The sequence below is a fragment of the Sander lucioperca genome, chromosome 7, assembly GCF_008315115.2.
Source record: "Sander lucioperca isolate FBNREF2018 chromosome 7, SLUC_FBN_1.2, whole genome shotgun sequence".
In the NCBI taxonomy this organism is placed as follows: Eukaryota; Metazoa; Chordata; class Actinopteri; order Perciformes; family Percidae; genus Sander; species Sander lucioperca.
This window is the reverse complement of record NC_050179.1, coordinates 19631407-19658280: the sequence shown is the minus strand read 5'-3', so window position 1 is coordinate 19658280 and position 26874 is coordinate 19631407. Positions and strand designations below refer to the sequence as shown.

General features: G+C 38.3%; 2 protein-coding genes across 3 annotated transcripts; both read right to left on the bottom strand.

Moving 5' to 3' along the window:
- Positions 1 to 1665: 1665 nt before the first annotated feature.
- wee1 (WEE1 G2 checkpoint kinase) lies at positions 1666 to 8772 on the bottom strand. The gene is made up of 10 exons (XM_031295282.2): positions 7777 to 8772; positions 6867 to 7078; positions 6537 to 6603; positions 5429 to 5601; positions 4948 to 5216; positions 4647 to 4736; positions 4404 to 4489; positions 4141 to 4311; positions 3670 to 3815; positions 1666 to 2846 (listed from the first exon to the last, which is right to left on the bottom strand). Exons 1-10 carry the CDS (start codon positions 8263 to 8265, stop codon positions 2690 to 2692), a joined length of 1860 nt encoding a protein of 619 aa, XP_031151142.1. The 5' UTR covers positions 8266 to 8772; the 3' UTR covers positions 1666 to 2689.
- Positions 8773 to 10011: 1239 nt separating this feature from the next.
- On the bottom strand, positions 10012 to 26838 carry znf143b (zinc finger protein 143b). 2 transcript variants are annotated; one of them, XM_031295281.2, is made up of 15 exons: positions 26311 to 26838; positions 24517 to 24629; positions 23022 to 23210; positions 22778 to 22855; positions 21019 to 21215; positions 19487 to 19555; positions 19278 to 19394; positions 19006 to 19081; positions 18503 to 18628; positions 17287 to 17466; positions 16614 to 16841; positions 15751 to 15899; positions 13228 to 13380; positions 12595 to 12723; positions 10012 to 10367 (listed from the first exon to the last, which is right to left on the bottom strand). In XM_031295281.2, the coding sequence occupies exons 2-15, from the start codon at positions 24620 to 24622 to the stop codon at positions 10284 to 10286; spliced, it is 1881 nt and encodes a 626-aa protein (XP_031151141.1). In that variant the 5' UTR covers positions 24623 to 24629; positions 26311 to 26838; the 3' UTR covers positions 10012 to 10283. The 2 variants fall into 2 exon arrangements, with proteins under 2 accessions (XP_031151141.1, XP_031151140.1); XM_031295280.2 differs by having other exon boundaries at positions 24517 to 24632; positions 26311 to 26837.
- Positions 26839 to 26874: the final 36 nt, after the last annotated feature.

Genomic DNA, 26874 nt, shown 5'->3' with positions numbered 1-26874 from the left:
ATGACATACCAAATTATGACTTTTTTTATGACTATTTATGACATAATATACTATGACATTTTTATAACGTACTATGACTTTTTCGACTTTTTCGACATACTATACTAAGACTTTTTATGACATACTATTTTATGACTTTTTTTCGACTTTTTATGACATACTATTTTATGACATTTTTATGACTTTTCACCACTTTTTCAAAATACTATACTGTGAACTTTTTATGACATACTATACTATGACATTTTTAAGACATTTGATGACATACTATATTATGACTTTTTTCGACTTTTTATGACATAATATACTATGACATTTTTATGACTTTTGTGACATAATATACTATGACATTTTTATAACATACTATGACTTGACATACTGATGACTTTTTATGACTATGACCTTTTTTTCATTTTTTATGACATAATATACTATGACATTTTTATAACATACTATGACTTTTTCAACTTTTTAGACATACTATACTAAGACTTTTTATGACATACTATTTTATGACATTTTCATGACTTTTCACCACTTTTTCAAAATACTATACTATGACCTTTTTATGACATTTTTTATGACTTTTAATGATATACTATACTATAACATTTTTATGACATACTACTATGACATTTTTAAGACTTTTTATGACATACTATACTATGAAATCTTTAAGACTTTTTGACATACTATACTATGACTTTTATGACATACTATATTATGACTTTTCATGACATACTATACTATGACATTTTTGACTTTTCACGACTTTTTTTTCAAAATACTATACTATGACCTTTTTATGACATTTTTTATGCCATACTATGACATTTTTATCACATACTATGACTTTTTTCGACTTTTTATGACATACTATACTATATAATTTTTATGACTTTTATGACATACTAAATAGTTTTTCATGACTTTTTATTACGTACTATGACATTTTTATGACATACTATACTATGACATTTTTAAGACTTTTGGACATACTATACTATGACTTTTTATGACATACTATATTATGACTTTTTTCGACATACTATGACATTTTTGACTTTTCACGACTTATTTCGAAATACTATACTATGACTTTTTATGACATAATTGCTATGACATTTTTATCACATACTATGACTTTTTTCAACTTTTTATAACATACTATGCTGACTTTTTATGACCTACTATAACTTTTTTCGACATACTGACTTTTTGTGACATACTATAACATTCTTATGACTTTTTATGACATACAAATTTTTTTTATTACTTTTTATGACATACTATACTATGACATTTGACTTTTTACGATATACTTTATTATGACTTTTTATTAATATACTATGACTTTTTATAACATACAAGCAAAATGCAATGCATATGCATTTCATGTCACATTAAGGGGCCGCGCAAAATTTTTGCCATTGGCCCACTGGATGCACTTTGAAAAACTATGCTGTACATACAGTATACAGTAAGTATTAGAACAATGCAGGTGGAGATTGCTTTTACCTAGATCAATTGTGCCAAACTGGGAGAAAACCAGTTTAAAAGTGATGTTTTAGATGTATTGTATGTACTGTATTGTATTAATATACTGTAATCTGACAGATTTCCAGTGTTTGTGAAGAGACGTTCCTTCTAAAAATCACATAAAACCACAGTGTAGATGGTGAGAATTTATTAAAAGAACATATTTACAAGTTTACAACAGAAAGGTTGTTTTGTGTTAGAGACTACAACAAAAAAGATGAGGAATACTTTTCTAAACAGTAATTAAAGATGAGCATCATGGGGTGAAAACAAAACAAAAACAGAACACATGTGAACCTAAAGAAAAGGACAATGATTGTTCTAATGCTACAGGCAGGGTTGGCAGCACCAATCAACAGGGGAAATAAAACACTATGGATCAGTTCATCACAGATAATGATAACGATGCTCACTGGTTTTGATACTTCAAAAACAAAAATGGATGATTTTCCTCATGATGATCCATTCTCAATCCGACCAGAAGAACTAACATTAAATGGAGGGAGCGGGTTCCTGCTACTTAAAAATAAGAGCCAATGACCTCTAGAACGATCCAACCTGAAATGGGCCAAACCCTTACACACAAAACATCAATAGCAGCAGGTTACTTTTATTTTTTCTCTTTAAAAAAAATTAAATGTGGCAAGTTCCAGGTGTTGCCTCCAAAGTGCTCCATTACAAACACAGAAATCGTCAGTTCTCCAACCCTCTGGTACCCAGCATCAGGCATTTGACAGGCAGTAAGGTGCGCAAGGCAAGTACAATCACACTAAAGGGAGCTTCACTGCGGCTTCGATCTGCTGCCATCAGGCTTCGGCTTTGTCGAAGGAAGTGCAAGGACAGGAATGGAAAGAGAGCCTGACGTCTATGCAAAACTTAAGGAATGACAGAGTGAAAAAAGGTAAAGTAACTACCTTTCAGGAATGACAGTTTTTTTTTCCCAAAGAAAAAATCCATCAGGGAAAAAAGGGCTGAACTATGTTGGCAATGAGAGTCTAACGAGATGAGTTCAAGTTCTACAGCTTTCACCACGACTGACAGGGTTCTCCTCGAAAAGAAAAACTAAAGATGTTGATTTTTCTAAACTGGTTTTGATTAAAAAGGTCCATGAGCCTCCGTGTTTCACTTTCTGTCAGGGTGGATTAAAGTCTCAGTAGATGGTGAGGCTGACCGACCGGTTCATCTTCTTGCCGATGAGTCTGGAGGTTCTGGGGTTCGACTGGACTGTAGAGCGGGTCAGGACCCTGTCGGTGGACAAAACCTTCTCCTCTGCTGCAGCTCGAGCCTGCTGGGCCTTCTTCAGCTCCCTGAGGAAGATAAAGAGGTTACAGTTAATCATGAGACCAGAAGGCCAGGGTCAGTTTCTTTGACTGAATTAGGGATGCAACTAACGATTAGTTTTCTTATAAATTAATCTGCTGTTCATCCCAGTTTTGCAAAGTCAAAGTCCTCAACTTGCTTGATTTGCCTGACCAACAGTCAAAAACTCAAGCTATTCAGATTACATTAAACAAAGAAATAAAGAAAATTAGGGCCGCAAACAACTATTATTTTCATTATTGATTAATCATCTGGTCTGTAAAACGGCATTCACAACTTCCCAGAGCCTGTGTTGTTTTAAAATGTCTTGTATTGTCCGTCAAAGAGTCCAAAACCCAAAAATATTTAGTTTACAACTTAGAAAACACTTACATTTAAGATGGTAAAACCACTGCATTTTTGCTTAAAAAACCCAGACTAAAACAAATAATCTACTATCAAACTAGCTGACAATTAATTTTCTGTTGAAGAACTAATTGATTAAAGCGACTATTTGTTTCAGTTTTACATAAAATCCTCCAAAACAAGGTAATACTTTATCTGGTATCTTAGCTTGAAAAATGGATGAAACAATTGATTATCAAAACAGTTGAAGATTACTAATGATTGATTCAACTCTGAAATAAAAAAAATCTAGTGTTAGAAAAGCAGAATCTCTAAATATATTTAACATTTCATCACAAAAATAATTCTCTGTGGCTTCTTTTTTGCATCACGAGCTGTCCAACCACTTTAACCAATAGTCTCCTTCAACACCTACTAATAAGTAACAATGGGTTCAATAGTTTTTCTGTGTGTTTGAATGCTTACTTCTGGAGCAGTGCGTTCTTGAACTTCTCGGCGTTGAGCTCGACTCGGAGCTGGTCGGCACTCATTCTGGCAGCAGTGAGGAGCACCGGGTGTTTGATGAGCTCAGAAGTTGATGGTCTTCTACTTTGATCAGGGTGGATCATCAGCTAAAAGACAAGAAACATTTTTTCATTATTGTATTAAAATTACCTTTTTCTGTTTAACTAATCGTCTCGGCACCTAATGCCTCCATTAACTAAATTTGGTTCAAATGAACTAACACGATTGACAATTTTACAGCAAAAATAGGTGACATACAAATTTGTTTTAGATTCCCTCTGTCAAAACAGGATGGAATTGCCTCAGGATAAGGAGTGAAATAAACATTTCAACCACTATATTTAGGACTTAGAAAATAATTGGCAACAGACACATTGACAGGAGGCAAAACACAGCATATAACACAAGAAATATTATAGTGTTGACTGTTACCTTGAGAAGACTGAGAAACTCTGGAGAAAGCACTTGGGGGATGGCGGGGAGTTTTCCCTGTCGGATCTCGTGCCATTTGTCTCCGTTGGTGGGAAGAGGCTCGGCCCCCGAGGCACTGACGACAGTCAGAGCCAGAGCAAAGATGTCCGCCTTTGTCAACTTACTGTAGTCCTACAAAAGAAAATCAGACCAAGAAGAAGAAACGTTATCACCTTTGTAAAGCTCAATTTATTCAAAAGTAAAGGCAGTTTTTAAAGACAAACCTCTTGTAAAACTTCATTGGCCAGGTATCGGCTGTCACCTTCCTCCACTTGTGGATTGTTCACTCGTGTGACGTGACCGAGATCACCTGGAGAGGGAACACATGCAAAATAAATTTACGCCATGAAGCTGGCCCTCTTACAATGAGTGCAACTTATATCAGTAAAAGATTTTTTTTTTTTTTTTTTTTTTTAAAACACACAAATGCCTGAAGTCACCACACAAGAACCATGGAAGCAGCATACCTATTTTGTAGACGACGCTGGTGGTCAGTCCTTCTTCCTCATCACATTCATCGCAGCCAGCTACAGACTTTCGTGAAATAAAGATGTTGCCTAGGACACAGACGTTAACATTTCATTATTTTCTGACCCCAAATTTGTCTAGCTCTGTTGCATAAAAAGACACAAATGTAGATACTTCCAAGGTGTTATCCGTATAATTTCTTGCATCAGTGGCAGAAGGTAATGCCTAAAATTCTACACAAATCTACTGACAATTATCACTACTACAACTAGTATTATTTTAACACCCTAAAGTACTCACTGGGCTTGATGTCCATGTGTACCAGAGATGTAGAGTGGATGTACTTGAGTCCTCGTGTGACTTGCAGCAGCAGATCTTTCAGCTCCAGCTCAGACAGGTAACTGAGCCGCCTGTAGTTCTCTGCGATGACGTCAGACAGCGTGCCGCCGTTGCAGTACTCGTTCTGGATGAGCATGTGATCGTCCTCGGCCCAGGCCGAGTAGTAACGCACCACGTGGGGATGTTGGCCTAGCACGGCATGGGCATAGACCTCCCGCAGGGCATTCTGTCTGTGGAGGAGGGGAACAGACCGTTTTAATTAAGAGACGCCTGTGGTACGTTTTGTAGTGAAAATGAAGAAAGAAATTATGCCCTGAGTCTTTTTTCTCTCGTAAAAACACTTCATCATACGTCAGGCAATAATGAGTCCCTAAAATAAGACAATTTAAGAGGACGACGTAATCCTTTGTAACTTTTTCAGATTGTTAAGAAGTCGACTCACTCGTCTACTGATCCTGCCAGAGGTTTCTTTGACCTCTTGATGGCGTAGATGCAGCCATCAAGTCTTTTCACACACTTGAACACAGCACCAAACTCCCCACAGCCGATCTTCTCCAGCTCGAGGAACTCTGAGGTGTACCTGGACATCATGTTGCTCTCCATCATGGTTATTCTCTGAGGGCAGAAAAACACATTTACTATAAACATTTACGGTTTTTTTTTTTTTTTTAAATCAACTATTTTTCAGTTGCTTTACAACAGACAGTTAGCATATTCATTGAAACCAGGAGGTTTCCTCTGTGAACTGGTTTTAATCAATCCACATGTAAAGAGGTATATGGAGGAGTGATTTTGCTGACACATTTTGTACTTGTAACTATTAATGTGTAACATCTCTACTTCCTCTCTGTGCAAAAACATTGCATGTATGGTTTAAACTAAGCCATAATTGACTGTTTATTATTAAAGCCATAGTGCGTAGTTTCTGTCGCCCCCATGAGGGATTCTAAGTAATGACAAACTGTCGATGTGTCCACATGATACAAGCCTTCCGTGATCGCGCATGCAGTTGCTTGTATGCGAGGAGGACACGGAGGATTAAAAAAAGTTGTGTGGAGCCGATAGTCTTAATTAGCTTGTAGCAACTCATTTGGCAATGGCTTGAATGTAACAGACGTTTGTTAATATCAAAAAGTAACGCAAATAACGTTTTAAAGTATTGTTGAAGTAATTTATTAAGAAAAAAATACCAAGCATTTTTCATTCCATGGGACGATTTGCTGCTTTTCTCTGTTTAATAGTGATGTAAATTGAATATATTTAGGTTTTCGATGGCTGGTTGGACAAAAACAACCATATTAAAATGTCAACTTGAGCTTTTTTTTTTAAACTGGTTTCTGATATAGTATAGGCTATATGATCAATCTACTAACAAAAAACAGAGTATTCAAAAATGCAAATGTCATTCATTAGTTGCAGCTCTAAAAAAAAGTTTGAGATGAAACTTTGTGCAAACTGTAACAAGTGTCTAATAAAGAAAATATATTCTTAATTGTAAATGTGTGTATCATTACATGTAATTAATGCAATTCACGTGAACATTTAATTACCTTGGATGGTGGCAAGACTTCCTCCTCGGCCTCTCCGTCACTGGCCTCCATGTCCTCTCCACAAGAGCTGAAAGAGAGAAGACAATAGAGGAGGTTGGTTCGCATTCTGGACAGCAGGGGGCAGCACTGGGAGCTTCACAGGCACATGGCAGAGTTCACCAGTAACCATGAGGTCTTGGTTCCCAGCCAAACCCACTGAACTTAGTTAACGGCTTTAACGTATTTTATTACGAGGACAATGGGTTTGATCGGTGTTCAAAATAACAGACTCTCTTTTGGGGGATTAATCCCTGTCAAGACAAACCAAATCGTTTCAGACAGAAAACTTACTCATTCCAGTGTGCACGCTTCCTGTTTCTCTGCTGTGTGGCCGACTGGATAAGGAGGGAGTCGGGGGTGAAGGGGTTAAAGTTGACCTGAGGGGTTTGCGGCCTCTTGTTGCTGTCTGTAATTGACTTCCTTGAAGACTCCACATTCTTGAAGAGGGCAACCCTCCTGCTGGAGGATCCCGGGCCGGAGCTCCTGGCTTTGGACAACAAACTCTGAAAAATGCGAAGGAATAAGAGACAGATTTAGTGCTTTGTTAATTACTTGAGAGCAGCAGCGGAGTGAAAAAAAAACGTGATGAAGACTTGATGAAGAGTGTGAATAAACCTGGTTAATAAACATATGGTTCTGAAATAAAGTATTAAGGGATTTCTTGAATGTGGTGCTTAAAATGTAATTCTATACAATAACAAACAGAAAAACATGCCCAGACATAAAATTCCAGGTCACCAAATCATCTGGCTGGCTGACTACAGTGGGAGCATTATGCAAGAGTACAGTTGTACATTAAGTGGGTCACTGTGGTTAACTGACACAGCAAAAGCATCCCCTGGAATTCAAAAAAAGACCCGATGTGTTTGTACAAACTGGGAGTTGCTTTTTTCCACACATTTTCTTTCCAATTCAACACGATAAGATCCAGAAGCAGCCAAATAAATGCGAAATACGATTGAGAGATTTAGAGAATAAATGTTACTCTGAAATGTTCTGTGAAGGTGTTTTCTAAACTAATCTAAGGCAACACCTAAAGTTTAAATCTGTGTGCCCTGCAAACATGGGAGTAAATTCTGCAAGGTTACATAAACTGATAACGTTACCTAAAGTTTAAATCTGGATCACTGAAAGTGTATCCTGCCAGTGATCTCAAAAACACTCTTAACATTGATATAATCTTTTATAAACAAATTATAACCTTTGGCGTGTGCGGTGTGTCAAAAAGTCTGAGTTTTCTGAATGTTTTATGTGGAGGTGTGTCCGGGCAGTCTGGGATCGGGGAGCTGGATCCTTCCCCGTCGTCCTGGAGGTAGGGCCGCTCCGGTGACCCTCCGTACAGCCGAGAAGCTTTCCTCGGCGACGGTGAGCAGTTGGCAGAGATAACACTGCTCGGTGATCGTAGGTGAGACGGGGAACCGAAGCTCTCCTCGTCCCACAGTTCCACGTCGTCGTCCCCGCAGGACTGGTTCAGGGGGCTGCTGCTCCCTTCTAGCCGTTTGTCGACGGGGTCCCGTCGCACTGGCATCGGGGAATCCATCTCCGTGAAGCCAGACTCTCCTCCGGTGCTGTTGTTAACGTCCTCAATGGGTTCATCCTCCCCGTCGCTGCATGCAAACTGTAATTTTTGCCGAATTTGCAGAGTTTTAGGAGAGGGAGATCCGTGCCGATGGCGGCCGTAGCTCGACATTTTCAGGATTTAAACCCCGGCGTAGTCGACGGGAAAATCACGCGGTTGGACCCCCACTACCGTTTGTAGTGGCGTTTCTCGCAAATAAACACAAATATATCGACTTCTAACTACCTTAAAATAAAGGTATCGATATAAAAAATGACCCAAAAGTGCCGTGAGACGCTTAAAGGTCCGTTAACATCCCAGAAGAAGTTTAGCTAGTTGTTTGCTAACTCCAACACGCCCATCCAACGCTGAGAAATGGCCCCGGAGTAGTTAGCTAGTATTCACCAAGAACAACGTCCCGAATTTAAGGTTAAACTAAAAACATATCCCCAAACTAGTCCGTCCAGTCGAGTATCGGCATCAGTCACTACCTTCTTGATGGCTCACCAACACAGAAACAAGTCTTTCCGCAATTAAACCATACCAATGTTTACAAAAAAGTTTTGAATGAGTCAAGAACGGCTCTTCCTATCACGCGCGTGGCAAAGGACTTCCCGCGACCGTTGGTCACGTGTCCCGGCAGCCAATCAGAGCGCGTCTCGAATTTTTGAAAGAAGGGCGTTCCAGACAGAGAGGTTTCGGGCGGCGTTACGTCATCGAAGTCACAGCAACGATGTGGCGCGAACGCGTGCCTTCAAGTCGTCGAAGTCACACAATTACATTAACTTCAAGACAATGCGTCCATTATATAGACGGCATGATCAATGAAGCCTCGATACTTAAAAAGATCAAGGTCCACTCTTAAAGTAGCCTTCTACTTTTACTTTACTTGAGTATTTCAATGTTATGGCTTTCTTTTAAGTAAATTTAGCTGTTTATACCTTTGTACTTTCACTTAAGTGGAATCTTTAATATATGACTTTTACTTGTAGCAGAGTATTTTTATATAACAGTTGAGTACTTCTACCACCACTGCCTCAAATTCATAATAAAAACTGCACTTTTTACTTTTTTATAATGTAATCATTTTCAAGTGGATGAAGTATTCTGATCTTTGACTTAAAAGTAGCAATAAAAAAAATCTAAATTAAATTCTAATTTAAGAGTAAATAAGTACCGTATTTTAAGAAACATTTACTCAATTGATTTATGATGCAGAAAGGCTGCTATTAGAGTGTTACCGACAAATTATAATTGTAATGTAGCGGTTTGAGATTGAGCTAATTATTGTTGGTTACTTTAACCTCTAACACTGCACTATTTTTATGAGATGATCATATCTTTTCTGCAAACAAACTATTAACTGAAGCTGTCAAATGACTATAGTGGAGTAAAATGTACAATATTTGCCCAAAGTGAACTCGGAGCAGTGAAGCATAATAATAATAATAATAATAATAATAATTCATGGTGAAAAATTCACAAAACACCAAACCAAAACAGGTTGTTTCAAAAAATTGCATACAGACTCGAGTGTGAATGTGCCTTGTACGCTGTCCCTTATCGGGTGTTTTTGATAAGGCCGATAGCTGTTAACACATATCTGTCATATACATCTGTAAGGTAGTTTTTTTCACAATGCTCATCTATGGAACAGGCCTTAACAGTTTTTTTTGTGTTAACCACATTTGTCATTTGTTATCAAGCATAAACATGTATGTATTTTTCTTTTTTGTCTCAACTGAGCATACCTTAATACAATACATCTTCATGAATTACTTCGTCATGTAACCCTATCTATCTATAGGTATGTTGGTTTTTGTAGGTTTAATAGGGATTCAGGTGTTCAAAATCAAGTACAGTCAACTAATCACACTGTTTTTTTGTTTTTTTATTAGAAATAGCATTAGCTGTACTCTGCACTGTGCACTGTGCACCATAAACATTAGAAAGCATTTTATCCTTTCCCGTCTTTTTGGTTGAGGGACAAAATAGCATAGCAGAACTCCAGTTATCAAAATCCTATGTACACATAAAAGCTAAGTTCTTTTGTGGGGGAAAAAATCATGGAGGAAGACTCGTGATTTCTCTTGTTGATATAGTCCAATTCAGATGGTTTTCATCCTAAATCATAGTCCGTAATGAGTCCATCAATCATCCAGGCCCGGCGACTCTCCTTGCTGTATTCTTGATGCTATTCTGATGGCTTCCTCCAGCGAAGGCTGATCACTGAGCTACAGAGAGAAGGAAACAATGTGCACAAGAGAAACATTGATTCACATACTAATAACCACTGTAAAACGATCACCCCTACTGATTAACTCTGACACCTCTTTAGAAGACAATACCACCTCTGACTGTGTCGTACTACGTTACAGGCTGCTGAATTTCACTGATGTCTGTCACATGGTAAAAAAAGAGCATTTGCCTTGTAATTAACATGACAGAAAGAACAGAAGGGAGTGAATGAAAAACGTTTTTCAGGATAAATAAAGACTAGTCATGAGACCCATACAACCTTGTGATGAGATCGTAGCCCCTCTGGGGTTGTAGGCCTGAATAGTTAAAACACGTTTAGTTTTGTTAATGTATGAAAAAAAAACCACAACGGTCAATTGTTACTACAGATTTAGCTTCCTTTTCTTGCATATTGAGTGCTTGTGGTAATCATGAATTTGGATTACATGTAAACTCACACATCTAGTGCTTGTAGATCCCTAATCAAATGCACCAGCAGGAGAGCGTCAACAAACCTGTGCTGAACCCCACCTTCCAATGATTTTTAGTTAAGTGTTTAAGCAAATAGCTCAAAAGGGTGGGATCTGGGGAGGGATTATTTGGTTAAGGGACTAACTTAAGTACTCCCATAACTAAAACTCCTGTCAGTGTCATATGGAGCAACAACAGAAAACTGAGTGCAGTTCTCAGCAAAAACAAAAGCAGTCAATGTAGAAATGCAGCAGACCCTGTAGGATCAATACAAAGTCTACAACTGATATTAGGGCTGGACAATATGTCCATATTGTGATATGAGACTAGATATCGTCTAAGATTTTGGATATCGTAATATGCTAACGCTTTGGCTACATTGAACGCGTAACGTACGAGGACGGTTCACGGAGCGTATGTGCCTCGAAATGTATCTTTTAACTGGCTACACCTGCAGTGCACACACAGCGTAGGGTTGTGTGAGTCACAGGCCAGACGGTGAGCCTTTGGCTTTGGGATTGTTGTCGTTTCTTTAGTTTTTCGGATCCGGTACAGTGCTGTGAAAACGTCAATCTACTGTCAGCTGTTATCAGAAGACGCAGGTGAGAGAAAAAAGAAATAAAACCAGAAACTCTCAAAATAAAACTGCCAATACGCTCATTGACAGTCATCAGAAAAAATATATAGACACTTTTTTCTGATTAATTTCTGTGTAAAAGGACTGCACACACCTCGCGTAAAAAATATAAATAGAAGACTGTCCTATTTTTATGCTTGTAAAGTGGATCTCCGCGGCGCATACGCACCACTTACACGCTGCTCTTGTGTCCGGTGTAGCCAGTTTCACTGATTAAAGTGGAAGCATAGTGTTGGAACATCCGCTCTGCATACGTTTACGCATGCAATGTAGCCGGTCTGTAAGTGTTGTCTTTTCCTGGTTTTAAAGGCTGCATTACTAGCCTGGTTGACACTTCTCAGTTGTAACTGAGAATGGGTCTGGGAAAGGTTCATTGACAGTTCATTTCCAAATGCCTCTGGGCGCAATGGATAGTCCTTCAACCAATCAGACCAACGATCCGGGTGACGCTGCGCTTCGGTAGCCGTCATGTTGAATGTAAACAAAAAGCTGCTCGCTGTCGCTGCGCTATTGTTGTCACGTAAAGCCCGCCTCAACGGTTGTGATTGGTGTAAAGCCCGCCTCAGCAGTTGTGATTGGTGCCTAGATTTTGGGGACATTGGAAATGGGCCTGAATGGGCTTTTCGCCAGACTGACTTGCAGAGCAAATCTCAAATTTGCCGGAAGTTCGTCAGGGTTTACCCAGGCTACTGCATTACAGTAAAGTGATGTCATTTTTTAACTTACCAGACTGTTGTATTATTTGCCGTTAACTACTTAATCATTATATCCAAATTATTTATGATTATTTATCTAAAATTTAATTGTGAAAATATTTTCTTTAAGCACCAATTGTCAACCCCCCGATACCGTCGCAATATCGACATTGAGGTATTTGGTCAATAATATCGTGATATCTGATTTTCTCCATATCGCCCAGCCCTATCTGATATCTTTGAATTTCATGGATCTCTATTGCTGAACTTGCATTCCCAAATAATCCATTTCACAGATGTTCTGCATTTAAACAACATGGCGTGGAAGATGTTCACAGTCTTCTCGCAAAAACTAAACAAATTCCAAGATTGGAACTCACCCCACTAGTCTATTCACTCCTATGGTGTCGGTCTACTAACCTGCACAGCAATGTGAGTGCCGTTGGAGGTGGCCAGTAATGTGACAGGATGAAGATCATCTTGCTCTTGGCTGTAGCCTGCCTCCTCTACAGTTTGGAATGCGGCCATGTCCGGGGTCATGATGGCCACCTGAGGGAGACAGAGACATTGTACACAAATCAGTCAACTGCTTTGGTGTTGGATATGGTGTGGGATATTTTATACCATCTCATTTTTACTGTACTATTGTTTCTTTGTTGTATCCAAGTTCTTGTTGTTATCATCCACATTTCTAGAGGGTATCATTCAAGTAGGGCTGCAACTAATGTTTATTATTATTTTTCAAGAAAAAAAAAAAAAAAAAAAAGAAGAGTGAAAGTGAAAAATGTTACATTTCACAAAGTGATAGAGTGAGGAGCAAATAAATAAGGCAAAAAATGGCCACACACCTGACTTTTTTTTTTTAAAACTATTTGTAACATTTTAAGTTTATGTCCAATCTAATGAGTTTGATTATTTTTTTCTCTGAAAATTGTCAGCTCAAATCATTTAGTACAAAAAAAACCAATACAATTATACCTACAAAAAAAACTAAAATAAATTGTTGTAACAACATCTTTGTACAGTCTACACAGAACTCGGTCAGTTGTTTACCTGTTCATCTGAGCCGTCTGTTGTTACCATGGTAACCGAGTGTGCACCTTGCGTTGCCAGTTCGTGGGCTGGGATGGTTATGGTTGTGCCTTCTTGGGTTACCATGGTGATTGTGCCACCCATAGCTTGTAAGTCTGCCTCAGAGATACTGACCTGAGTGAACACAGAGTGAAGAACATTCAGTGTCACAGTAAATCATTCTTCCAACGCTGAACAACATGATCATGTTTCGTTTTGACATTTTCTCTTCAAAATATCTTCAATATTAGCTTAAAAGATGTCCTGCCTTAATTCCTTTGTTTTTTTTAACACTAAAACACATAATAAGAGGCACAAGAAACTAGGGCTGCAATTAACGATTATGTTCATTGTCGATTAATCTGTCGATTATTTTCTTGATTAATCGATTAGTTGTTTGGTCTATAAAATGACAGAAAATGGTATGATCAGTATGATCGGTGTTTCCCAAAGCCCAAGATGACGTCCTCAAATGTCTTGTTTTGTCCACAACTCAAAGATATTTAATTTACTGTCACAGAGGAGAGAAGAAACCAGAAAATATTTACATTTAAGAAGCTGGAATCAGAGAATTTTCATTTTTTTCCCCATAAAAAATGACTCAAACTGATTATCAAAATAGTTGCTGATTTATTTAATCGTTGACAACTAATCAATTAATCTTTGCAGCTCTACAAGAAACCACTGTGTTAGAAAACTGTATAACACGGGACAGTGAGCAAAGACAGAAGGGTTGCAGCCTAGGTCTACTGGGCTTGTGATGAAATGTCACTTCACGGCTTCTTAGTGTTATTGACAAAATCAAATATCACAATATTACGACAAAGGAAAAACTCAATATTGACTATTGGAGAGGACTATAAGCGCTTTCATAAGATGTTTACACATCACAGAATGTACATGGATGATGATTAAACAGCTCAATCAATCAATCAACTTATTCATCACATGAAATCGTACGAAGTACAGTTCCAGTGAAATGAAATCCCATCAGCTCCTTTAACTTGTGCATGATTCATCATAAAGCAGGATGTGACCGCCAGATCAGCACATGGAAAAAGAGTCACTCCTCTACTTTGAACTTAAAAACGTGCCCACACACTTTTATAACAGATATTTTTTCCCCTTATCGCTTTATTCCCCATACACAAATGTAACAGCCTCTAACAGCCAGTTGTCATGCAGCCATTTTAAATCCTCGGGACTGTAAAGCCCAGTTCAGGCCAAAGATTCGCGACGAGACAAAACCGTTTTAGAACGTCGCAGGGAAAGGTTGCAGCGGTCTGAACCGGTCCGTCTCCGCTCGACTCAAACTAGCTGATGGTTTCGCTGCGACTCAGCTGGTCAAGTCACAGAGGCTGGTTTTAGAAGCTAAGAGACGTCACCTGTTTCAACAGTCAATAGAGAAGTCAGCTGGTGAAGTCAGCTAGAGGAGCCTGTTGGAAGGCTGCTCCTTCCCAAGGGTAGGACCAACAGACTCAAGAACTCCTTTGTCCCTCATGCCATCATACTCTATAACTCCTCACTCGGGGGGAGGAGGAAATAGGGTAAAAAGGACGGAACAGAACAGGAAGGTAGGGAAGGAGTGGTAGCCACTCACTCATTCACTGTGCAATTACTTAATAATCTACTCACATACATACATACCTGGACACTGTAACTGCTCTTAACTGCTAATTTATGCTAAATGTCATTTATTTATTCACTGTATAATAACACAATGTCATACACAGTCCTATATATTTATCTTTATTTATCTGTAGTTTATTTATTTATTTATTTTGTTTGTTTACTTTTTGTTTACTTCCTATATTTAGCTAAAAGTGTGTTATTCTTATACTATATTTTTCTATACTGTATTTTTTATACCTCTTTATTTTCTATACAAGTGTTTGTAAGCTGAAATCTGCTGCTGGAAATCTAATTTCCTTGTGGGAGTCATCCCAAAAGGATCAATAAAGAGAAGTCTAAGTCTAAGTCTACACACTATAGACAACATAAAATGATCCATAATCCATTTTATTTCTATGTTACAAACAGCTGGTCGAAATGGCAGAGTTTTAGACGGAGCCTCAATGACCGCCCGAAAGCACGGTTACGTTATATGGTCGCGCGAGATAGAGAGTAAGGGAGCGGCCAGCGGCGTTAGAACAAAGCAGTGAATCAGAGAAATAAAACGCATTATCGCCGATTCATCACTAGAAGCGTAACTGTAGCAGGCATTTCACTATCACTAACGTTATCTACATTAATATTTAGAAGCAACAAATGATATATCCAGCTACAAAAAAGCCTAAAAGTCAGAAGTTAGAATGGAAGTACAAAGGGGCGTTGTCATGGAGATGATACACCGTCTCGTCTCATTGGTGTGAACTGGCAGCTTTCAGAACGCTGCAGGCCGGCTCGTTGCAAGAATTTGCAAGTTTCAACTCATCTCGTCGCAAATCTTTGGTCCGAACTGGGCTTAATGTATTTATTATTTGTGATGTCACTTCATTCCATTACCTGCTGTTGTGTTCCGTCCTCCTGCGTTACCAAGGCAACATGCTGCCGGCCAATCATGTCTGAGCTCTCCACAGGAACCTGCTCTGAGCCGGAGTCATCAGCCTCAACCACCGCTGTCGTGTAGCTGACATTGGGGTCATCAATGGCGTCTGAATTGGAGTGGAAAGATTTTGTTTGTCACTATTTAAGATTATGTTATTCATTTGTAACTTTATATATTTTGTTTATTTTCATTCTGTGTACATTTTGCACAAGGTGTCACGCTGTAGTTTATACTTATTTCTGCTCAATGTGTTATCATTTTTGTTGGTGGGATATTTATTTATATACTCACGCTTCTTTGTTAAACCGTTTCTTATTGTAATCACCCACATTGCCAGAGGGTACAATTCAAGTACGGCTGCAACTAACAATTATTTTTATTTTTCAAACAACAGATTAAAAGTGAAAAATGTTACAATTTCCCAAAGTCCAAGTTGTCATATTCTAATTCCAGTGTGTTGTTTCTATCCAACCATCAGTCAAAAACCCAAAAGATATTCAGTTTATTATCATTTATGACAAAATATAACATCCTTAGCGATCAATTAATCTGCAAATTATGATCTCATTTAATTGTTTGCTCTATAAAATGTCAGAAAAAAGAAAAATGGCCAAGGCAATGTATTCAGATTACTTGTTTTATTTGATCAACAGTCAAAAACCAGATTTAAGAAGCGGCATTTTGCTGTCTTCGTTTCGACCTTTTTCTGTCAACCGCAGCTCTATATTCCAGTTCGATCTAATATTATACATCTCACTGACTATTTATCAAAAACAGCTTTTTAAAAGGAATTTCTATATATGATTATATTTCCACCGACCTGTTGGGGGTTCAAAGTAGGCCTCCTGCTCCTCCTCGATGGGCTCTGTGTCGTTGTGCGCTGTGCGTTTGTGCATGGCGAGTGTTGAGATCTGCTTGTAGGTTTTCCCACAATGGTTGCAGTTGTAAGGTTTGCAGGGTGTATGAACCACATGGTGTTTGTAAAGGCTGGAGTATTCTGTGAAGCGCTTTTCACAGCCAGGAACTGTGCAGACATAAGGTTTCTCTCCTGAAGAAGTAGAAATGTAGGTTTTAATGTTACTTTTAATATTATAACCTTTGGAAATGTCAGTCTTTTGTACACAAGCAAAACACAAAATAATGCTGGAATCTTGATGTATAAACCATATTTCTTTCTGCAAACTATTCACACAGTTGTACAAGAACTCAAGAATGACTATGTGCTTAACTCAAAGGGACTGAAAAAAACGTTGTCCGCCGTCTGTGACCATTCCAAATACCTGTTTTTTCACGGCCAGATGCACTTACATTGCAATCAAAAGAAAGAGCAGAGAAGCTCAGATTACAACACACACAGAAGAAGTGTGACTTCATTCTCAAATGTCGAGTTCAGCCTGTTTGCTGAGGGTCAGTTGTTCTTGAGTAGGACACCAAACCACAGTTTCATGACTCATTACATCATGGTAGGGACAGACTGATGTAAAAGGACTCACCAGTGTGTATCCTCATATGGTTCTTGTAGTTGGTGGCACTGGCGAATGACCTTCCACAGCTTGGCTCAGAGCAGTAGTAAGGCCGCTCCCCTGTGTGTGTTCGGATGTGAACTTTGCGGATGTTGGAGGTGGTAAACGACCTGCCGCAGCCTTCGACCGGGCATTTGAAAGGCTTCTCTCCTGCAGACAAGAAATGGGATATCAGGTTTTAAGGGATTACCCATCATTCCAGTATTAAATCTCCATGTTTTCAAGACGTAATGGGTCTGTTGGTATTTTTTTGGTGTTAGATTAAATAAAGTGATTCTGATTTCAACAACGCTGTGACCAGTTCAATGTTTACAAAATTATTAAATTAAATATAGCGCTGCAAAGATTAATTGATTAGTTGTCAACTATTAAATGAATCGCCAACTTTTTTGAAAATTGGACTATCGGTTCTGATTCCAGCTTCTTAAGTGTGAATATTTTCTAGTTTCTTCTCTCCTCTGTGACAGTAAACTGAGTATCTTTGCATTGTGGACAAAACAAGACATTTGAGGACGTCATCTTGGGCTTTGGGAAACACTGATTGACATTTGTCACCATTTTATAGACAAAACAAATAATCAATTAATCCAGAAATTAAACAGATTAAATCGACAATGAAAATAATTGTAATAATTGTGAGTTGCAGCCATAAATGAATCCACTTGAACTTGACAGTGAGCTGATTTTTAGGTTGTAGAGGAAAATGAAAGTGTTTGACATTACACATGCTGGTGACAGTGTCTCACTATCCCAGTGAGATTAAAACTGCTAAAATGTTATCTAAAATAAACAGCAGCACCTCAGAGTCATGCTTCTTGTGATGACCGCGTGCCTGAAAACGCCTCCAGCACTTTGGTGGCTTTGTGGAAAAAGTCTGCTCCAAACATTCAGCAAACAAAACCGTTAAATCTGTTCGAAAAATTCTGGACTGAGGCACTGCACTCCAATCTGTGTTGTTTCAAAAACCAGTGATGCATGACTCTGGCCTGGTAGTTGTGTGTAGTAGTGCAATTTCAGCTGCAAACACTTCGGTATAAACAAACAGAGGCAGAGTAGCAGTTATCATTTCAGTTCCCAGCAGTAGCAAACAGCAGTTACATCCTGTGCCAGACCTGTGACTCAAATATAAGACATTTGCACACCTTTCAGGCATATGGCATAACAAAATGATGATGTAATTGTGTACCTGTATGAGTTCTCGTGTGCTTCTGAAGGTCTCCGGAGGTTTTAAAGGACTTGCAGCAGTTTAACTCCTGACATCTATATGGCTTCTCCCCCGTGTGTGTGCGTGAGTGACTCTTCAGTCCATACCCTTGAAATCGCAATAAAAACAGAAATTGAGAGTCATTCACATTCAGTTAGGCCATTATTATTGGTTAATACACCTTTATTTTTGTACGATCTTTTGTTGTAGCCACTAAAGAGCACCTCAGCCCGATAAAATTTTTAACTCGCTGTGCTTATTTGTTATGTCACTATGTTAATTATATAATTTTTATCAAGGTGTTTAATCAAAGATATAAAAGTTATCCATAAGGAATGTCAAAGCAATCTGCAAACATGTTCTGCAGAAGGCTGGATCTCTTTCTACTAAAAACTGAGATAAATATAAAATGTTCCAACGTGCAAATAATATATATATTTTTTTTGAGAAAGCCCTGTGAGAAAAGATGAAGACTCCACAGCTACCTGTTGCAAACTTCTTCCCACAGCCAGGATAGTCACAGATGTAGGGTTTGTCTCCAGTGTGGGAGCGCTCGTGTACCTGCAGGACATACAAACAAAGGCGTGTGTAGTAGAGAGGCTGAAAAAGCAAACTAACAACATCATGGGAAGACGCTGTGAAGGGAATATTGTCTTTAAACAATCCCACACTTGAGTAGGCACAAGCAACACTTTATTTTTCATGAACACATTTTTGTGCACACACATAATCACAAAAAAACAACACCACCACCTACCTTGAGATGGTGGGCAGTGGTGTAGAGCTTTCCACAGCCCTCGTAATCACAGCGGAAAGACTTCTCTCCTACGTTTGAGGCCCTTCCTGACCTGTTGTCTTGACCCTGTAACACAATCTGAAGGATACAGAAACATGAATTAGACTCCACTGTTACACCTGGACCCAGGATAAAAAAAGTAATTGAAAAAAATACTCTAGAATAGATACCCGCATGTGGACGCCATTGTCTGCTTCCACTCTGCCGAAGGAGCCCAAGGGGTTGTCTATATTCTCCACCTGACAGGAAGGAAAGCGGACACTTCCTATTACAGTATCTGCTGTCAGAGTTATAAACGTTCACAACCGAGAGAAATTAAGGGAAAAAGACACACACTGATCAGGAAGGCTGGCTCCGTTATTGGCTGCAAACAGGAGACATTTGAAGCTGTGGTGGAGAGGAGGTCACTGAACAATCTGTTATCTATCATGGATAACCCCGACCACCCCACACTGGTCCAACAGCGGAGCACTTTCTCGAAGAGGTTCCGACAGCTTCGATGTCGCACGGACCGCTACAAGAAATCATTCCTACCACGGGCAATAAAACTTTTTAACACCTCATCACTGAGTGTTAGATAAGACTCATATACAGTACATCACAATACTACACTAAGTGCAACTCGCACAGAGGTTTTACTTACATCTTTATAAATACTATTTAAGTAGTTGTACATTTTTATTCCCAACTTGTATATATATGTTTGTACATTCTCCACTTTGGATTTTTTATCTTCATTTTTTTTTAATATTTGTTCTTATTCTATCCTATTTATTATTTCATGTATATTCTGTATGTGTGCTGTGTGTCTGATATTTTGTTGCTGCAGCACCGTAATTTCCCATTTTGGGATCAATAAAAATCGATCTATCTAACCACATCTGCAAAAAATGTTACACAAGATAAACCACAAGAACATTTAACACTGCAATCGACTTAATATTTACATGTGAATAAAGTCTATATTAGCACATGCTTCCCAACATATTCTCTATACAGATTGCATACATTTCACCTTTTAATAAAAAGAAAAAAGACAAACTAATATAAAGAGATAAAAGGTAAAATTAAACAAAAACTGTCATGTGAAAGTGATGTATTTAGCATTGTAGGATTTCTTCTCATTGCCTTTTATTTATTTATTTATTTATTTATTTATTTATTTATTTATTTATTTATTGGTATACGGCCTAGGGCTGTGCAATTAATCGAAATTTAATCGTGATTATGATTTCGGCTCCCAATGATCACAAAAACAGAATAATCGAGAAAAACAATTATTTAGCTCTCTAACTCTTAGTAAACTCTTATTTTCTCGTGTTCTGAATGAAAAAAAGAAAGTTTAAATAGGAAAAGTATTAGGGCAAATTTCACAGTTGTATGTGTTTTTTTTACTGTTGATTTATTTAACTTTTCCCAGTTTTTTTAAGTTCAATAATTGCAACATCTTTCCAGAAGTCAACGAGTAATCGTGTTTAATTATTGTGATTTCAATATTGACTGAAATAATCATGATTATATTTTTTTCCATAATCGAGTAGCCCTAATACGACCATAAACAAAACTTAAACTTGAAAAATAAAAAAATTATATTGGAAGTATTAAATATAACGTCACTGACATAGTAACATTTCGAGAAAAGTAAAAATAGTTCCAGCATTATTTGCAGTGCAGTACAGGTTTGCCAGACAATGATGTTTACCTTGGTGGTGTACTGTTCCAGCACGCTGATGGTCTCCGGGTCAATGGCCGTGGCCTCAGCCTGCAGGTCTGCGATGGTGCCATCAGCCTGGATGGCCAGGATGGTGTTGGACTGGGGCATGTGCACGGTGTGCTGGATGTAGGCGGTGCTGCCGTCCTCCAGCTGCACCTCCTGCAGGCCGCCCTGGTCATATGTATCTGCACAGAAACAAGGAGAAGGATGTGAATGTAGAGAGAGAAACTGGGCTCAGGTCCAGTATGAAAACTGAGATGGTTGTTTGCTCTGGGAGGATGGATGGGTTCCTACATGACTGTAGTCCAACTTACGTTTCTTTGTACTAAATCCTTGAGCTAGAGTTATTAATGTATTATACATTTCTGGGTCTACTTGTTAAATTTGTTTGAAGGTTTTTAATTCTCATGAATAAACAGACAAACATGGAGAATATTTCCAAAACATTGGGTTGGGTTCAACATTGGGTTTTAGTGTCCATCAGAAATGCCACAAAGACCAATTTCTATACTCATGAAAGCCACAAGACACTGTATGTTGCGTTTAAAGGAACACGCCGACTTATTAGGAATTTAGCTTATTCACCGTAACCCCAAGTTAGATAAGTCCATACGTACCCTTATCATCTCTGTGCGTGCTGTAACGCTGTCTGACGGCCCCAGCGGCAGCAGCCCATCACAGAAAATGCAGGTGAATGGTTCCAGCAATCCTACTGCTCCGAATTGTGACAAAAGTGACAAAATAACGCCAACATGTTCCTATTTACATGTTGTGATTTGTAGAGTCACAGCGTGTACAAAAAAACAACGCAACATGAGACACAGCCATCTTCTAACCGTAAACAAACCGGGAACTATATTCTCAGACAGGTTTGCTGCAAAGCAAATCACTACGCCCAAGTAGCAGAAGTAGCAGAGCTTTGCCTTCTGAGAATATAGTTCCCGGTTTGTTTACGGTTAGAAGATGTCTGTGTCTCATGTTACATTGTTTTTTGTACACGCTGTGACTATACAAATCACAACATGTAAATAGGAACATGTTGTTGTTATTTTGTCACTTATTCGGAGCAGTCGGCTAGTTGGAACCATTCACCTGCATGTTCTGTGCTGGCCTGCTGCCGCTGGAACCGTCAGACAGCGTTACAGCACGCACGGAGATGAGAAGGGTATGTATCGACTTGTCTAACTCTTGGGGTTACGGTGAATAAGTTAAATTCCCAATAAGTCGGCGTGTTCCTTTAAAGTAAGGTGTTTAGTTACATGTTCATTAACACATCCCAAAGTCCACAAACTGGCTGGGTGGCTAATCTTTGATTCAAAGTAACAAGTTACTAGTACACTGCTTCTCTAGAGGTTTTAAAAAGGGCGTAATGGAAAAGGAAGAAGTAGGTAGGTAAGCCAAAACATAAAATTACAATTACATCTTTTCTTTACTTTATTCATCCTCTTTTTGTTTTTCTCATTTTCTAATTGTGTGATGTCTTTGGTGTTTTGTCTTGTGTTAAACTGGGGAAAAGAACAATAACTTTTTTTTTTTTTTTTTTTTTACAACTCTTCATCACAAATGACTTACAGAATTAACTGAATATAACCCATAAAGCATAATGTTATCACTGTAAAATCCTTTCATCATGGATATGTAATTAAATAAAATTACTGAAATGAGACACTTGAAGAAGGAGATGAAAGGAACCTAACATTCTCTAAGAAAATCAACCTCCTAGCTGTGTTGTTTTTTTTTTTTTTACCTTTGGGTGTGTGAATGAAGGCTGTTGTTCCATCTTCTAGCTGAACTGCTTGTCCGTCTTCAAGCTGTAAACCGTTATCTACGACAGAAAAAAACAACATTAGGCACAAGCACCTCACCAACAGTAACCTCTGCTTAGCTGGAGTTTCTGGATATCTCTACAGAGTGTATACATGGTAAAATTTGCATTATATCATCCAGATAAAATACAAATAAAAACAATTGCTTTTAGACTTGTGTTTTACCTCCTTTAGGCATCGACACATGCTGAACGTAGGCAGCAGAGCCATCCTCCAGCTGGATCACCTGGCCATCCATGATCTGTCCATCTGAAAAGGAACTCTTAGAGTCGTGCTGGATGTATGCAGTGGATCCATCTGCAAGAGTAACAGCCTGCAGGCTCACCGTGTCCATGCTCTCCATCTGATCACCATCTGGGAAACAGACAAAGATCTGAGACTGGAAAACTTTCTCTGGACTCAATTATTGGAATTTACTCCTTTAACTGGGCAACTGAAGCTAATTTAACGTGTAAGGTCTTAATTAGGATGAAGGATGTTCCAATGTGTCTACAATTTGGGTAGAAATACTGTATTTAAATATAATCAAATTTCTGCTCTATTTAAAATTATTAATAACATCGCTGCTCCCCCTTTGAGAAAATTTGTCACACTAAATTCTGAGAGAATTTCTAGAGCCACACGGTCGACAGTCAGAGGACAGTGCAGCGTTCCAAGACGTAGAACCACATATGGTCAACAATCGTTCTCTTATAAAGCAGCGAGCCTTTGGAACACTCTTCCAAACGAAATTATTTCATGCATACACTATAGTACATTTACACGCCTGACCAAATCAAAGCAAACCTGTACGCACTGAATAACTGTGATATGAATGATGTAAACTATGAGTGAGTGAGTGATAGATTCCTGAAGTGGAGAGTGTTTTTATGATGTGAGTGAAGTAATGCTTTCATGTATTATTCTGTATATATTTTATGAACTTTTGTACGTATAACATCAACCTGTACAGGGACTGCGGGTGGAAATTAGCATTTTTTGCTATAACCTGGCACATGACATCTCTTCTTTTTTAGACTAATGTTTTTTGTGCATTGTCTCTGATCAAATAAAGAAATAAACATAAACGCATTTCTATATGACTAATCACGTCCTACGAACCAATCACAGTGCCCAACTGTTAAGTTTCTGTACTACTGTGTGTGTACAGAAATGTTTATGCTTAATTATTAATTGCAACATCCTTATCTCCTCATTTTGTGGTCTTTTATATCTCAATACACTTCCATAGTAACTATTTATATATAATGCATGCTTTATAATAAACAGTAATAATGTTTATTTTTATAGCAGTGATTAAAAAGGGCTTTACAAAGAGCAATTCACATATTAACTCACACAGCAACTCTATTCTTATATATATATATATATATATATATATATATATATATGCCTCATATTGTTTATAGTAGATGCTCATAATGTATGTAGTGTTCCAGTTATATTTAGTATGCATCTGTATTTGTACTTATTTTTGTGGTGTGACACATTTTTCGGCATTGGATCAATAAAGTTTGTCTTATTTACTCAGCAGCGGTAGAGCAAAAACATCACATATAATGAAGACATTTCGAAATTAAATAACTGTAACAGTTGTCCACCTTAAGCTGTATTCTAGTCTTGTGTTATAATGATGACAAGTTCAAGTTTGGGAGCTCACCTGCCACAGTCACAGCCTCCGTCAAACAGAGCGTGACCGGCTGCCCGTCTGCATCGTGAAACTCTGCCATTCCCTGGGAGTCCCGGTTTATCTGGGCCAAGAGCATGCTTCAGCTGCTAGAGTGGAGAGACACATTTAAAACTTCTACTGGTCAGTAAACACACAGAGGCACACGGACACAAGCACTGAGATGTGACAGCTAGTAATGCCTATAGTTTTTATATGCTCAAACACATTCATTTAGGAATATGCAATATGAGCACAAAACTGAAATAATGAAGGTCTTACAACTGATTTTTAACACAGAGTAACTGTGCTTTTGTGGTGCATATTCCCATTTTCTTTATTATAATTATAACATTTACCATTCCATTAAATATACAATATTGCGACTCTTAAAACTTAGTTAAAAAGCAACCAGACCAGCCATCATACTCAGTCAGTGCATGCTTTATCCTTCATGTTTTGCTTTCACCTGTTCTAATTTTACATATTGTGTGTTGCGTGCATTGTCCCTGAAAACTTTACTTCACTACATTTATTTAGGAGCTATAGTTTCTAGTAACTTTTCAATTTAAGATTTTACATTCAAAACATATTATCAGTTTATAAAATTGATTTATTATTGCAGATTAAAACTACCTCAAGTATATAGTTAACTTTAGCAGTTAACAAAAGCTTCACCCTAACCAAGGCAACATTAAAGTACTGCTTACATATTAATACGTCATGATCTAATAATATAATAGTATAACACTGACAGTAGCCACTCTGCAGTATGAGTACTACTTTTAATACACACATTTTGTTTTGCAATTCTGGTATTTTTATACTGTGGTATTGCTACTTTTACATAAGTGAATTATTTGAATACGTCTTCCACCACTGCTGAAAATATACACTAAAAACCTAAGTTTTGGGGTCCCTGGAGCTGTGGGAATCCTAGGGAAGTTGGTAATATAGCCTTGTTTACTTCTTCGTTTGACACATAAGAGTTAGCTGCATTTATTACAGGCATACATGACAACTGCAAAATATACACATATAAACTCATTAAGCTGTAAGCTATATATTACTTTTTAAGCTAATGATTGCTGACCACCTGAACGGGCTCATATTGCATCTTCTGTCACCGTTTCTTTTTGGCGCTTGTTATTTTGAATATAGCATTTGGGGGCTAGCAAGCTACAATGTTAGCACAACTATGACTTGCCACATGTGTCACCCTATAATGAAACATTATCTAACAAGTGTAACATTAATGAAGCGTCTCTGTTGTAAAGGCTAACGGTGCTCAGTTAACGTTAGCACACTGAAGGCATGGTTGTGTGCACAGCCGAAACGATATGTCAAAACCTGGTCAAAAAGGAGAAGCTAGGGTGGATAGTTAGCCACCACGCTAACAGCATTGCTAACTACGCCAACTGGGCTCTGTCACTTTTAGCGCTTTATTAACAAACTGTTTCTTGCCGATTGCGACGTTTATGAGAATACAGCTATTAGAAGTTAATACATGAAGTCTAAGCTGACTATGTGACAGCCGAAGGGCTAGCTAGCTGTCTCCATGAAGCTCCCGGCTAAGCTCCTACAACTAGCGACGCAGTTAGGAAACAAGAACGAGCTACTTAATGATAACATAAGCATTTTGACTCGGTGGATGTTAATTTTTATTTCAACGTAAAACAGTATTTCCCATCCTTCTTTTCACTTGCAGTCGCAGCCTGTCACTCCCTCTCTCTCGGAGATGGCTGTGGGAATAATGCATACTGGGTAAAAACCAATTTATATACTAACCTCCGAAAATTTCCTACAATTCCTCCTGTTCGACCACCATGCACCAGTGCAGGAAACGCTTCGCGATGTCCACACACCGGGAACATGTATGACACCAGAATCCTCCACGCGATGCACCCGCCTACTCATAATTCAGACAAGGTGATTGGTTGGAAGGAACACTGCTCCCACTCTGATTCGACAGCCATGTTCTATTCGAGGAGGTGTTGCTGTTATTCAGCTTCCCGGGCCCCTAGCAGACGCCATTCCGCGTCGGTTTTCGTATTTTTTTTTTTTTTACATTATTTTAGTACATCAACAGTATGTACACACACAAACTGTCCATAACAGAGATATTTTAAAACACAAAATTAGTCTTAAGTTATTTGCCTGCGTCGGTTTTCGTATTGTCTCGGGCTTTTTGTAGAAAATGTGCTGCGTCGTCGTAGAAAATGAAATATTTAAGCTTCGACGGTCCACCTAGACTGTGGGTTACTAGTCACGGATATGGCTTGATTTGTTCTTCAGCAACAAACCATAGACAGCAACAAACAGCGATTTGTGTGGAGTTTTTCGGCATCCATA

Bases quoted from the DNA above. Each gene is read 5' to 3' on its own strand.
- wee1 (XM_031295282.2), bottom strand. From the start codon at position 8,265: ATGTCGAGCTACGGCCGCCATCGGCACGGATCTCCCTCTCCTAAAACT. The intron at 4,490-4,646 runs GTATGCTGCTTC...TTCCCTCTCCAG, and splicing joins CAGCGTCGTCTACAAAATAG to GTGATCTCGGTCACGTCACA. The intron at 4,312-4,403 runs GTTTGTCTTTAA...TTTCTTTTGTAG, and splicing joins CCAATGAAGTTTTACAAGAG to GACTACAGTAAGTTGACAAA.
- znf143b (XM_031295281.2), bottom strand. From the start codon at position 24,622: ATGCTCTTGGCCCAGATAAACCGGGACTCCCAGGGAATGGCAGAGTTT. The intron at 19,082-19,277 runs GTAGGTGGTGGT...TATGTCCTGCAG, and splicing joins CCACTGCCCACCATCTCAAG to GTACACGAGCGCTCCCACAC. The intron at 18,629-19,005 runs GTAGCTGTGGAG...TGCGATTTCAAG, and splicing joins TGGGAAGAAGTTTGCAACAG to GGTATGGACTGAAGAGTCAC.